The sequence below is a fragment of the Caretta caretta genome, chromosome 11, assembly GCF_965140235.1.
Source record: "Caretta caretta isolate rCarCar2 chromosome 11, rCarCar1.hap1, whole genome shotgun sequence".
NCBI classification, from domain to species: Eukaryota; Metazoa; Chordata; order Testudines; family Cheloniidae; genus Caretta; species Caretta caretta.
This window is the reverse complement of record NC_134216.1, coordinates 26,788,996-26,801,975: the sequence shown is the minus strand read 5'-3', so window position 1 is coordinate 26,801,975 and position 12,980 is coordinate 26,788,996. Positions and strand designations below refer to the sequence as shown.

At 39.2% G+C, this 12,980-nt stretch overlaps 1 protein-coding gene across 6 annotated transcripts in view; it reads right to left on the bottom strand.

Moving 5' to 3' along the window:
• Window positions 1–12,980, bottom strand: part of LYPD6B (LY6/PLAUR domain containing 6B) — a 132,781-nt gene that overhangs the window by 18,875 nt on the left and 100,926 nt on the right. For 5 of the 6 annotated variants that reach the window (XR_007359113.2, XR_007359114.2, XM_048869165.2 and 2 more), the window contains 4 exons: window positions 10,955–11,043; window positions 8,697–8,851; window positions 7,364–7,462; window positions 4,432–4,562 (listed from right to left, as the gene is read on the bottom strand). Coding sequence is in view for 4 of the 6 variants with exons in the window: in XM_048869165.2 (XP_048725122.2) it covers window positions 4,432–4,562; window positions 7,364–7,462; window positions 8,697–8,811 (345 nt within the window). In the remaining 2 variants the exon portion in view is untranslated. The remainder of the gene's footprint in view (window positions 1–4,431; window positions 4,563–7,363; window positions 7,463–8,696; window positions 8,852–10,954; window positions 11,044–12,980) is intronic. The other variant, XM_048869166.2, reaches the window with a different exon arrangement.

The following is a 12,980-nucleotide window of genomic DNA, read 5'->3' as shown; positions in this document are numbered from 1 at the left end:
ATTTGCAGGAGATAATGTTGCCTGCTTCTTGTTTACAATGTTACCTGAAAGTGAGAACAGGCGTTCACATGAAACTGTTGTAGCCAGCGTCACAAGGTATTTACAGGCCAATGCCCTAAAGATTCATATGTCCCTTCATGCTTCAACCACTGTTCCATAGGATATGCATCCATGCTGATGACGGGTTCTGCTCGATAATGATCCAAAGCAGTGTGGACTGACACATGTTCATTTTCATCATCTGAGTCAGATGCCACCAGCAGAAGGTTCATTTTCTCTTTTGGTGGTTCAGGGTCTGTAGTTTCCACATTGGAGTGTTGCTCTTTTAAGACTTCTGAAAGCATGCTCCACACCTTCATCACTCTCAGATTTTGGAAGGCACTTCAAATTCTTAAACCTTGAGTCGAGTGCTGTAGCTATCTTTAGAAATCTCACATTGATACCTTCTTTGCGTTTTGTCAAATCTGCGGTTAAAGTATTCTTAAAACAAACAACATGTGCTGGGTCATCAACCGAGACTGCTATATGGCAGAATTCAGGTAAAACAGAGCAGGAGACATACAATTCTCCCCAAAGAGTTCAGTCACAAATGTAATTAACACATTATTTTTTTAATGAGTGTCATCGGCATTGATGCATGTCCTCTGGAATGGTGACCGAAGCGTGAAGGGGCATACGAATGTTTAGCATATCTGGCATGTAAATACCTTGCAATGCCGGCTACAAAAGTGCAATGCGAATGCATGTTCTCACTTTCAGGTGATATTGTAAATAATAAGCAGGCAGCATTATGTCCCGTAAATGTAAATAAGCTTGTCTGTCTTTGCGATTGGCTGAACAAGAAGTAGGACTGAGTGGACTTGTAGGCTCTAAAGTTTTACACTGTTTTGTTTTTGAGTGCAGTTATGTAACAAAAAAAATCTACATTTGTAAGTTGCACTTTCACAAGAAAGAGATTGCTCTACAGTACTTGTATGAGGTGAATTGAAAAATACTTTATCATTTTAGAGTGCAAATATTAGTAATCAAAAATAATAATATAAAGGGAACACTGTAAACTTTGTATTCTGTGTTGTAATTTAAATCAATATATTTGAAAATATAGAAAAACATCCAAAAATATTTAATACATTTCATTTGGTATTCTATTGCTTAACAAAGCGAATAAAACCATGATTAATTGTGATTATTTTTTTAAATCATGATTAATTTTTTTGAGTTAATCACATGAGTTAACTACGATTAATCAACAGCCCTAGCTATTACTAAAAAAAAAAAAAAGCTAATCACTATTGCTGGGCAGGAAACCATTTTCCTGTCCCACAAGAGTTTCAGATTTTGAAATTTTTTCCCCACCCTGAATCTTACAAAAAGTCAACAACTCAAAAAAATTTGTGAACCTAAAATCCAAAAGAATTTTTGGAATGGGATCAATCAAAATGTTTCATTTAGATTTTGACCTTTTTAAAAATAAAACTATAAATTAACTAGTATTTTGAAATGAAAAGTCCTTTCAACAATTTCAATTCCCACCCCCCCAAAAAAAAATTAGGAATTCAGATTTGTTGTAACTGACCCTTTCCCACAAATAGTTTCAGTTTTCACAAAATCAAAGTTTAGCCAAAAACAAAATAAAACAAAACAAAAACATTTTGCCAGAAAATTCCCAACCAGCAATACTAATATCTTTTGTCTGGTATCCTGTGAGCTGAGTTGGACTATCAGTTATATCTGCAAAACCATGCACAGTAGTGTTCTCACGGCTCATTATCATGCATTGTAATTAATGGAATCCTGTTACCATGATCTGATGATAGTTAACCGTTAACTATGTCTGACAGATTTCCCAACATATAAGAAAGTAGGGAAAACATCCCATAATTATCACCTTCCTATTTATTAAGCACAAACATGGTTTTGAATGTTTTCTTGTCACACATTTTTAATGAAAATAGACTATGATCATGTTTAATTTCCCTCATAAGCTTTTATGCAGCATTATCTCGTATTTTGATCTTTACATTTGCATCTCCTGTCAAATTTCCAGTGCTAGAGAACAACTGTTAATGTTCATCATCTTCTTCACTAGTAGTTTATTTGGGGAAATATTGAAACTGATTTCCTTATTGGAGCATGTGAAGATGCAGAGTGTACCCATTTCCACACAGCAGTTTGCACTGTATGCAAAGGAACATTAGTATATTTTACAAGATAAAATGCAGCATAAGACAGGCTGGAGCTTCTAAAGGCCATATACTTCCCTCAATCCATCAACACTCATTGACATCAATGGGAGTCTGTGCTCAGATCAAAGGCAGCATATACATGTCCTTTCATATTTAACATACAGATTGTCTGCTATCTTCAAGATATCTGAAATCTTACACACTAAGATCATTCAAATCCTGCTAAAAGATTTTACTATGACACTGATTTCAAAAATATCCTTCCAGTTCTGTATTATATAGGATATAAAACATTCTAACCATTTTACCTGGAACATTTGCTGTACTTCCTTTTCAGAAGCAAGAGTTATAGCAAAGGTTGCTTACGTCAGTCAGTATGTATAACACACTAATACACAACTCTTCAACATTATACTGTACTCTATATTTTTAAAAATAAAGATATTCATTTTCACAGTGGATTGGACTAGAAGTCAATGGTTTATACCATCTATATAAAGTAATAATCTGTAATTTTAGCTATTTGTAATTTACCAGATGCTAAAATTAGATCATAACTGAAATGGGACAAAAGCAATGTAGTAATAAGAATGACATGGTTTTAAAGTCTGGTATCTTGTTAATCAAACATATCAACAAATGTTGTAGTACATTTTTCTCCACTTACAAATGGTTGTGACCAAAAGTACTTCTCTATTCACACCCTACACATTATTGTATTAATCTTTGTGCAAAATATGCCTTGTAAGATATAATTTAAAAACTAATAAACAGATCAATATTCTTGTGTAACCTATGTACAACATGCATATTAACAGTTATGAACATAAGGTGAAATTATGACTACAGTGTGTATACTGGACAAGTATACTGTATACTGGACAAGTATTGGGAGGGAGTAAACTGGTTTCTCAAAGGCAAACGACAAGCTGACGCCTTTAGCCAGATGTCAAAGTTGATTGGCAATCACTGGTCAAGTGGCCATTCTTTGGTAGTGAAGGGGGCGAGGAACAGATTGATCTGCATTTTAGCAAACAACAACATGGAACCTCTTTCACCACGAGATTCCATGTCTCTGTTCTCACAGCTGCAATGAACTTTATCTAGGGGTAACCCTCAGGAAAATGTATTTCAAAGGGTGACTGAACTATAAAAATGAGGGGCAAAAACACCCTAAATTCTCTCTCTCTCTGTCTCCCCCCCTCCCCCGCTAATATGACAAAAGAACCAGCCCCTTGCCTTTGGGGGGAAATCCTGACCTGAGACCAGGCCCCTTAATGTGGTAGTACTTTTTCGACACTGCTGCCCAAAGAAATATAGCAAGTTCCAAGCCTAAAGCTAGTGTTGTTTTGTTTCCATGACTTACACTGGGGAAATTATCTTTCTGACTGAATAAAGCTGAACATGGCTGCCTCCAGCCAGACAGGTCACTATAGAGCTACAAGAGGTGCATCCTCTCCAAAGGAAAACTACTCCTTTTATGAGCAAGACAGCCAATTGCCACCTAGAAAAGGAATGGCCAAGTTTGAATTGGAACTCGGATCCTCTACAAGGCAGCTTGATGTTATAATCACCATAGCAAATGGTGTTATAGAGCTAATGTCAAAAATTTGACCCTCCCTCGCAACTACAGCTTAACTTCTTCATAGAAAAATAGGGAGAGGTGCTAATCTGAGTCCTGTTCTAGAACTTTGACTTCTATTACTAAAACATTTTCATGGTCCACAGGGTTTACAGGAGAAGCCACACTTCAGCCTTCCACTTGGCAGCCTGCTGACAACTGCTGACCCTGGACGCCTAGCCCCAGTTTGAGGCTCCACCCCTGACATGTCAGGGTAGCCAACCTACTTAAACCAGCAACAGGACGCTCTCCAAACAATTGGGATCCACCATGCTCAGGACTGTATACCTTGTGCCTCCTGCACCAGCTCACCTGGCTTGACTTCCTGGTGCCCTGACCTGGCTTGGCTCATGGCATCTGACCTGTGGTTCTGATCTCCAGTTTGTCTTCTGCCTCTGATCTCCCGGTATCTTGACCCAGCTGACCCTTGGCTCCTGACTGTGAACTGCAGCTCTGACCACAAGGTCCAGCTGCCCATGACCCAGCCCTGACAAACATTAGATAGTCTCATTTGGCAGGTGTTATTCACTCCAGCAGTAGTTATTTGAGTAACAAGTGCTGAACAGGACCCTTATTTAGAATGTCTTAAAAAAAACATTCACCATTACAAAAACTGATGCTTACTGTACGGCCTGTCTCTCTGCGTGGGTGACAGCCAACAAAACGGCATTCATCCCTGGTAGCACATTTTTTGGTCACAGATGTACTCCTTCCATGGCTTGTGAAATGATGAACTGTCAAGCAGTACTTTGTATCTAAGAAATACATCAAAATCAGGTTTATTTTCATACAGTGTGAGTTCTTTCACATACTTCAAAAGTTTTCACTAAATGACAAGTTACAATAAAGTGCTTGCACTTAGAAAACTTAGAGGTTGTGTGGGGTTTAGAGCAGTAAAATAGCATTATATTCCCAAAAAATTGTCATTTAACAATCATGATGTATTAGGTAGACCTTAAATTAAATGTGCCATTCGGCCCCTAGGCTGCAACTTATGAAAAAGGGCATTGAGATTTGTACTATCTATCTAACACTTCATCTCTAGCTAGCTAGTTTTAGCGGCTTCTCTCCTGGTTCTTCCTTTCCCTCTTGCATTCACTTCTCATTCCCTTTCCCCTCCACCTAGACTTCTTTACCTTTTTCATTTCCCACTTCCACCCTACCTCTCCCCTAGCCCCCAGCTCCCCTTCTTCCAACATCTTTCCTCCTTTCCCCTCTCTTCAGGGTATGTTACCTTCCCTAGTTTCAGTGACCCTGCTATTCTCTCTTCCAAGTGTGATCTTCAGGCCTTATTGCCAAATGTGTCTGCACTACCAATGGATGCACTAACATGACACTTTCCATTTTGAGAGTTCACATACAACACATCTGAAATCACATGCAGCAATGATGTACGCCTACAGTTTAGCATAAACCTTGCATTAGGCCTTTTATATAGCTGTCTTTTATAAAAAGAAAAGGAGTACTTGTAGCACCTTAGAGACTAACCAATTTATTTGAGCATAAGCTTTTGTGAGCTACAGCTCACTTCATCAGCTTTATCGGTAGCTCACGAAAGCTTATGCTCAAATAAATTGGTTAGTCTCTAAGGTGCCACAAGTACTCCTTTTCTTTTTGCGAATACAGACTAACATGGCTGTTACTCTGAAACCTGTCTTTTATGAAGTCATCCCTAATTAACAAAACTGCACTAAATATTAGAAGTAATTGTTTCAGCTCCTATGTTAATTTTGCAAAAGACACTAGGAATGATGGTAGATTTGGCAGCACATTTAGCTTTGACTGCGGGACTGAATTAAGAAATAGTCTTTGCCCTTGAACAGCTGACTCTTGGAGACAGTACTAAAGTAATAGCTGGCTTTGGCGAGGGGAATATAATTTGACAGTGCAAATTGTTTTCCCACCATGTATCAATGTTGGATAAGTTAACCGCTAAGTTCAGAGGAAATGCAAACAAGACCAATATTACATTAGAAGTATAAAGACAACCTAATAAAACTATTTGTTTCTTCACAAGCACAAGGAAAATAGGAAAAAAAGGATTGGAAAACAGGAATCCAGAGTCTGTTTATAGAGATTTACGATATATATTAGATTAATCTGGCATAGAACTACGAAGAGGGAGGATAACATAAGAATGGCCATACTGGGTCAAGACCAATAGTCCATCTAGCCCAGTACCTTGTCTTCCAACAGTGTCCAGTGCCAGATACTTCAGAGGGAATGAACAGAACAGGGCAATTATCGAGTGATCCATCCCATCACCGGTCACAGCTTCTGGCAGTCAAACATTTAGGGATACCCAGGGCATGTGGTTATGTCCCTGACCATTTTGGCTAATGGACATTGATGGACCTATCCTCCACAAACTCACCTAATACTTTTTTGAATACAGTTATACTTTTGGCCTTCACAACATCCCCTGGCAACGAGTTCTACAGGTTGATTTTGGGTTGTGTGAAACCACTTCAAGCCAGGGCAGCAGCTCCCCTAGTTTCAGCACATATGTATTGTTGGATTGTTTTTTCTAGTCTGTACCACTTTGCACTTATTAACCACTGAAATTCATCTGCTGCTGTGTCACCCAGTCACCCAGTTTAGCGAGATATGTTTGTAACTTTTCACAGTCAGCTTTGGACTAGCTATCTTAAGTAATTAAATGGAAGTCTCAGCTAGGGCTGTGCTTTGATCATTCATTTTGAATCTAGAATGTATACAGGGCTGAATTCAGCTGTATACTTAATCTCAAATCCTATATTCTCCACTCACTGCACACACATCACTACAAGGCGTCCATCCACCCAGAAATGTGACTATGCTTTAAGACTACAGTATTCAAAATTTCCTCTAAAATCCTTAGCACAAGCTTGCCAACCCATAAAAATGGTAGAGTTACATTAACGAATTTCTAGTTATACATACTCTAGTGAGCAGTTTCCTTATTCTATAAAAAGATACTCTACACAATACTCATTCAAATATGTACTACAGTAGAATCTCAGAGTTACGAACACCAGAGTTACAAACTGACTGGTCAACCACACACCTCATTTGGAATCGGAAGTGTGCAATCAAGCAGTAGCAGAGACAAAAAGTAAAAAAAAGGCAAATACAGTACTGTGTTAAACGTAAACTATGAAAAAAATAAAGGGAAAGCAGCATTTTTCTTCTGCGTAGTAAAGTTTCAAAGCTGTATTAAATCAATGTTCAGTTGTAAAACTTTTGAAAGAACAACCGTAATGTTTTGTTCAGAGTTATGAACATTTCAGAGTTACGAACAACCTCCATTCCTCAGGTGTTCATAACTCTGAGGTTCTAGTGTAAGTCTAAACATACAAGGTCTTCAACATGATTTGCAATATTGCTTAGCGTATTCAAATGGCTGGAATATCCATTTCAAGAGAAATCATAAGGCTCATGATTACTAATTCTATCCCCAGGGCATCAGTATGATGGTATGTTAATCCTATATAACTAGCTGTCTGAGAGACGGTTGAAGAAGGGGAAAAACAAAATTAAATACCTTAAAGAATCTCCCTAAGACAGGCACACTTACTTTCAGGGCACCATTTATCTTCAGCCCATCTGTTACAGTTGTAATTGTCAGCTGCATTTGCACAGGTGAAACACTTAAAGCTGTTTGGAAATGGAGTGGCTTTAAAAATACAATAAGTATGTTAAGTTTGCAAATATCAAAAATTAAAATGTCAAACAAAAAATGCTTGCTTTTACATTTATTAGACAAAAATACTTATATATATGCTAATGTTTATATTTACACATATTCACACATTTATACACATGTTTATAAGAATAGCACATACAGTTCATGTCAATCTATTGGGTAAATTAAGAACTATTTCATATCTTACCATAGAAGCTTTTACTTCTTGTACTGACATCATCATGCCTTAACTTTAAAACATTTCCCAGTCTTTTCATTCTCTCTCACAATCAAAATGCTGTTTAAATGGAGAGTGTATCATTGCACATTACATATACAGTATTATAACATACAAGATACGCATATCTCCTCTGCATATATGCACACATGTACACTGTTGCACAATCTACATTTAATCAGCTTTTGCTTCCCTAGATGTGGCAGATACTGCTTTGAAACCAGCTCCAAGTCACTGCCCCCAACTCTGAACAAGCAGTTGCCAATTAGGGATTAGTGCGTTTGATTTCAAATTCTGTTTTTATAACATTTTACATACACACATACAGGAGTTTTAAAGCAGTTTGGCATCAAACACCCCAACTGCTAAACATCACTACTTTTCCACTTTAATCCTTTATATCACAGATACTCTTATCCAGTTGGGTGCACAGGGAGAGTAATCGGAGTGCAAGGTAAGAAGCAGACATATGATGCTATTACTGACAGCTGATTTCCCAGCTACGACAGTGGTTTTAACTTTGTACTAACTTTCATACTTTCACTTAGTGCTAACTTTAAAAGTGTTCAATACACGTACCTCCCTACCCCACCCACACAAAAGCAGTACAACAAACAGAAATGGATAGTCCATTGCATACATTTACATTGTACAAAATAAAGTTATTTTGAGACATAAAAGGGCAAAAGCATCCAAAATCTGAAACTGTTTATTATCAAAGTACAAATCAAAGAAAACACTTCTCTCCCTCTCTGTTCAACTTCATTCAGACTGTATCTTAAATGTTAGGAATGATACTGAGCAACCATAGGAGGCACCCAAATGAATGTTTTGTTTTAAACTCTAGAGGAGATCCCAAATGTCTAAGAGATAGACGCTTTATGTTTAAGAGAGAGCCCTGAAAATGAGGGATAACAATGGAAAAGGTGGTAGCTGAAATATTAACCTATATTCTCAAATACAAGAAAGCCAAAACTGGCTACTTACGGTCTAGTGGAGGTCTCACATTATAGAAGTTGATGTTCTTGGCTAGAGCCCAATTCTCTGAGAGGATGAAGATCTGAAGAGAAGCTAATGCCAACATGTGATAGAATAGTAGCATGCTGACTATTACTGAACAGGGAAATCTAAAATACTTGTGCCTAGAAGAGAAGAAACATACAATTATGACAGAGGAACCATAAAGAACTGAGAATGTGAAGCACTGGAGTCCTATATTTGAAACCTTGACAGTTCAGTGCTTGGATCCAGACTGCTAGTGTAGGTAAGCATACATTCCTAAACATTATGAGCAATTCAAAGCTGAGCAGCTGCTGCCTTCTACTGGTTAGCATTTTGTACAGGACAGCTACATTTCTACAATCAGTACGGTAGTAATTTTGTTATGCTATGTTATTCAGCTACACGATGAGTTCCCCCAGGCAATCAGTTTTAGAAACGGCTTATAAGGGTATGTCTACACTGTGAAACAAAACCTGAGGCACTGAGTCTCAAACCCCACGTCAGCTGACTTGGGCTCATGGGCGCTCAGGCTGCAAGTCTAAAAATAGCAGTGAAGACATTCAGACTTGGGCTGAACCCAGGCCCAAGGGTATGTCTACAAGGGGATAAAAGCCCCACAACATGGCTGCACCTAGCCCAGGTCAGCTGATTCAGTCTCACAAGGCTTAAAAACTGCTGTGTAGATATTCAGCAATTTTTCAGCCCCAGAGCCCAAGCCCCACGAGCCTGAGTCAGCTGACCCAGGCCAGCCGCGGGTTTTTTATTCCAGTGTAGACAGAGCCTGACACCCTCCCTCTCATGGGAACTCAGAGCCCAGGCTCCAGCCTGAGCCTGAACATCGACACTGCTATTTCATAATCCCACAGCCCGAGCCCAAGTCTGCTGACCTGGGCCAGTCATGGCTGTGCCACAGGGTCTTTTATTGCAGTGAAGAACTACCCCCCTAGTGTTCATGGAAAAATACTTTCATATCTTGCTTATAACATGAGTTTGACAAAATTAAAATATCTGTAGACCAGGCAAGACGCAATCTCAGATATCATTCTTTACATCAGCAACGTAAAATCTCAGCTCAGAGGCCCAGATCCCAGCTGGCCTAAATTGGTGTAGAACTACTGACATCTATGGAGCTATGCCAATATACAGCAATGCAGGATCTGGTCTAAATTGTTGGTCCTTGTTTTTTCATAAGCATACTTCTGACTGGCATGGTATTTAACTGCATAGGTTTTTACAATCTGATTTATCTTTAAAAAATGTATTTTTCAAAGAAAAGCCAAAGCAAGCTGTCATCATAACCACAAATTAGAGGGCGAACCAATAGCAGCATTCTTTCATTCCTTTACCCTGGTGCACTTAAACTTGGCCTCTTGCAGTACAGGGTCCAATCATCATATCAGCCCCACCTTTTTTGTACACATTCAGCTTGTGTCATACTTTTCAAGCAACTGCATGTACAGGTGATAGGTCTTCAGTGTGAAACTCTATTTGTCTCCTCAGCTTGTGCATGTAAATTCTAGTGTTGGTCGAAATAATTTCACAACTCAATGTTTTTCTTTGAAAAACAGGGACACATTTTTTGCAGACATTTTCACAAACAACTCATGCTACTTTTCTTTTTTTAGCCAGTTCTAGTAAATTCTATCCCCTGCATTCACAGGTGTTAAGTCCTCTCCCCTGTGTGAGCTAGTGCAGGGGAAATACCTGTGCAGGCATTTACATGTGCATTATGGAGCAAACCCTGTGCCCCTCTGCATGGATGTTGAGGACCCCAGATTCAGTGGGATGGTGACATTCTGGATGGAGAAGGGTGGGGTTGGGATTGGGATGGACGTTGGGCAGCCCTTAGGGGACCACTGCAAACAAATGTCTAGCAGACCTTTGAAGACAGAGCAGGGATGGGAAAGGAGAGCTGATTCCTGAATCCTCCAGTCAACCCAAGTCCATGGGGTGGGGAGAGTCAAAGTGCCATCAAGTCAACTCCAGGCCAGACGCTACACGCAGTGCACATGTGGCACACTGAGGGGAAAGGGAGAGGGGCCTGAGACTTTCTTCCCATTCCTGTGCGTCAGGGAAGAACTACTTCAAACAGACTCTTGGCCTGCAACCAACTAGTGGCAGAAGGTTTTGTTTTGTGCACTAGGCCTTACTAACTTTTGTGAACATATATATTTTTTTAATGTGTGTTTATTTTTAGGATATTTTAACAGATATTTGAGAAACTGTTTTTGCACCACACTTACAGTGTATCCCCAGGACTGTTTCCTGTGGATGCCCCAGGTCTTCCTTGTACTGGAGCCCAAATTGTTCACAAACAGATCAAGAAAAGCATCTGAAAGAACCAAACAGTGGCTTTGTGATCATTATTCGGTACAAAGGGAAAGAGTCAGCTCAGATATAATATGCCTTTAATATTATTGATAATAAAAGAAAAGAACATAGGGTATGTATCTAGGCTGATAATATATATACCGTAACAGATTTGAACTCTATTGCCCTACTATTCACTAGTGAGTGCCATGCTAATCACAGTTGCCAACTTTCACACGGTAAATAAACACCCCGACTTTCACAATAAGCCAAAAATCAAGCTAATCCCATTTCAAAACAAGGCCAAAACAAGCCAATTCCTAAGAACCCCAACATTTAACCGATGGGATAAGTTTTTGTGTCATGAGTGATACTTTCCTGCTGGCAAGGCATAAATCAACATAACATTGCATCACAATGTTGTAAGTTGATGTCATGATGCAGTGATGTTTCATGGGTGCTGAAGTCTATTTAAGGACCCTTTAATATTTTACAAGATAGATTTGCAGAGAATGGGATTATCCCATAGAAATCAGAACCAACAATGGAAAAAAAAACAGGATGGTGACCCCAGAACAACATGTCATCTGTCTTATTTTGTCCTCATTTGATCCTTCCTAGAACTAATTGTTTGAACCAACATTTGTTGAGAGAGCAACAGTCCCCCAAAAGTTCTGAGTGTTCTGCATTATTTGCTTTTATTTTAAATCAAAGCCTGAAGAAGGTCCCATGGCAGAAACACCACTTATGTTCTTTTCCTACCCTGTACATTATAAATCACGTGGCTCATTCCTCTGTGTCAGTTCTTGCTACTAGGTTAACATATTATCCGTCTCAAGAGAGGGAAGTTTTTCAGTTCCTTTCCTCTGAGAGAGCCATTGAGAAAAGTGACTAGTTCCTTCTTTGCTTCACTGACAAAGCTAAAAAAGTCCTCACTCTACATTAAATTTGAAGTTTTCTGCTCCAGTTTCAATGCACCACACAAGAGAAGAAATCAAACGCTGCCATGCAGTCATTCATTAATAGAGCCATACCACCACTCCTGGATAAATGAAAAAGTGCAGGTGTATTAAAGGTCCTCAAAGTAAATTCCCATTTAAATAAATTTCCTATAAAGATGCACTTCCCCTAAAAACAGCCACATTAGAAAAAGGTTTTCTGTTTAAATGATCAAATCAAATGGTCAAGATACATTGGGGCTAAAACTTGGTTCTCTCCCCTAGCTCTCAAATGATAGCACCAGTGTGTACATTTAGAACACCTAGGAGGGGAGATTAATTAATCCTAATTATGATCCATTTAAATAGCCAGTTCTTTTCCATTATGCCTATTTTTACAAATACAGAGGGCAGTCCCCACTCACACAACATACCATATGGGTCACTCTGGTTGCACAAAGGGAACTAAGCTGCCCTAAAAGGGCAGGGTGGGATTCTGCAGCAGTAGAGGTCGTTCAGATACAGCACCCCCTTCGCCCTCCCTCCTGCACATACCCTAGTATAACAGAGACACATAAGGGGTAAGGACATGAATGGCCACTGGTGCACCCCTAAAATTATGTCTGACCTCAGGCTGCTCTAACTAGTGCCGGGGCAAACTGGCTCCCAACAGGCCCCAGGACAGGGGTGACAGAAAGTTGCCTTTATGCCTCCACCTCAATCCCTGCACCCCTTAGACAGGCAGCATGACATGTGTTTAATCTCAGAACAATTTTGAATGTTTGCATCAAACCCATAAGGGCTAAACACTTAATTCGGCCCTGAATCCCTGCATGATGCTTTGAACATTTTGGTGGGACTGCACCAACTCAGTTGCTTTTTTTTTTTGTTCTGAATGCAAACAATTATTCTTCCATTCTTTCATTAAATAGCTCATGCTATGCTCTTCACTTAGTTGGTTTTACCTAATCAGGAGAATTTTAATCAATCTTGACTCTAAATGTACTTCTGACAGCTGGGC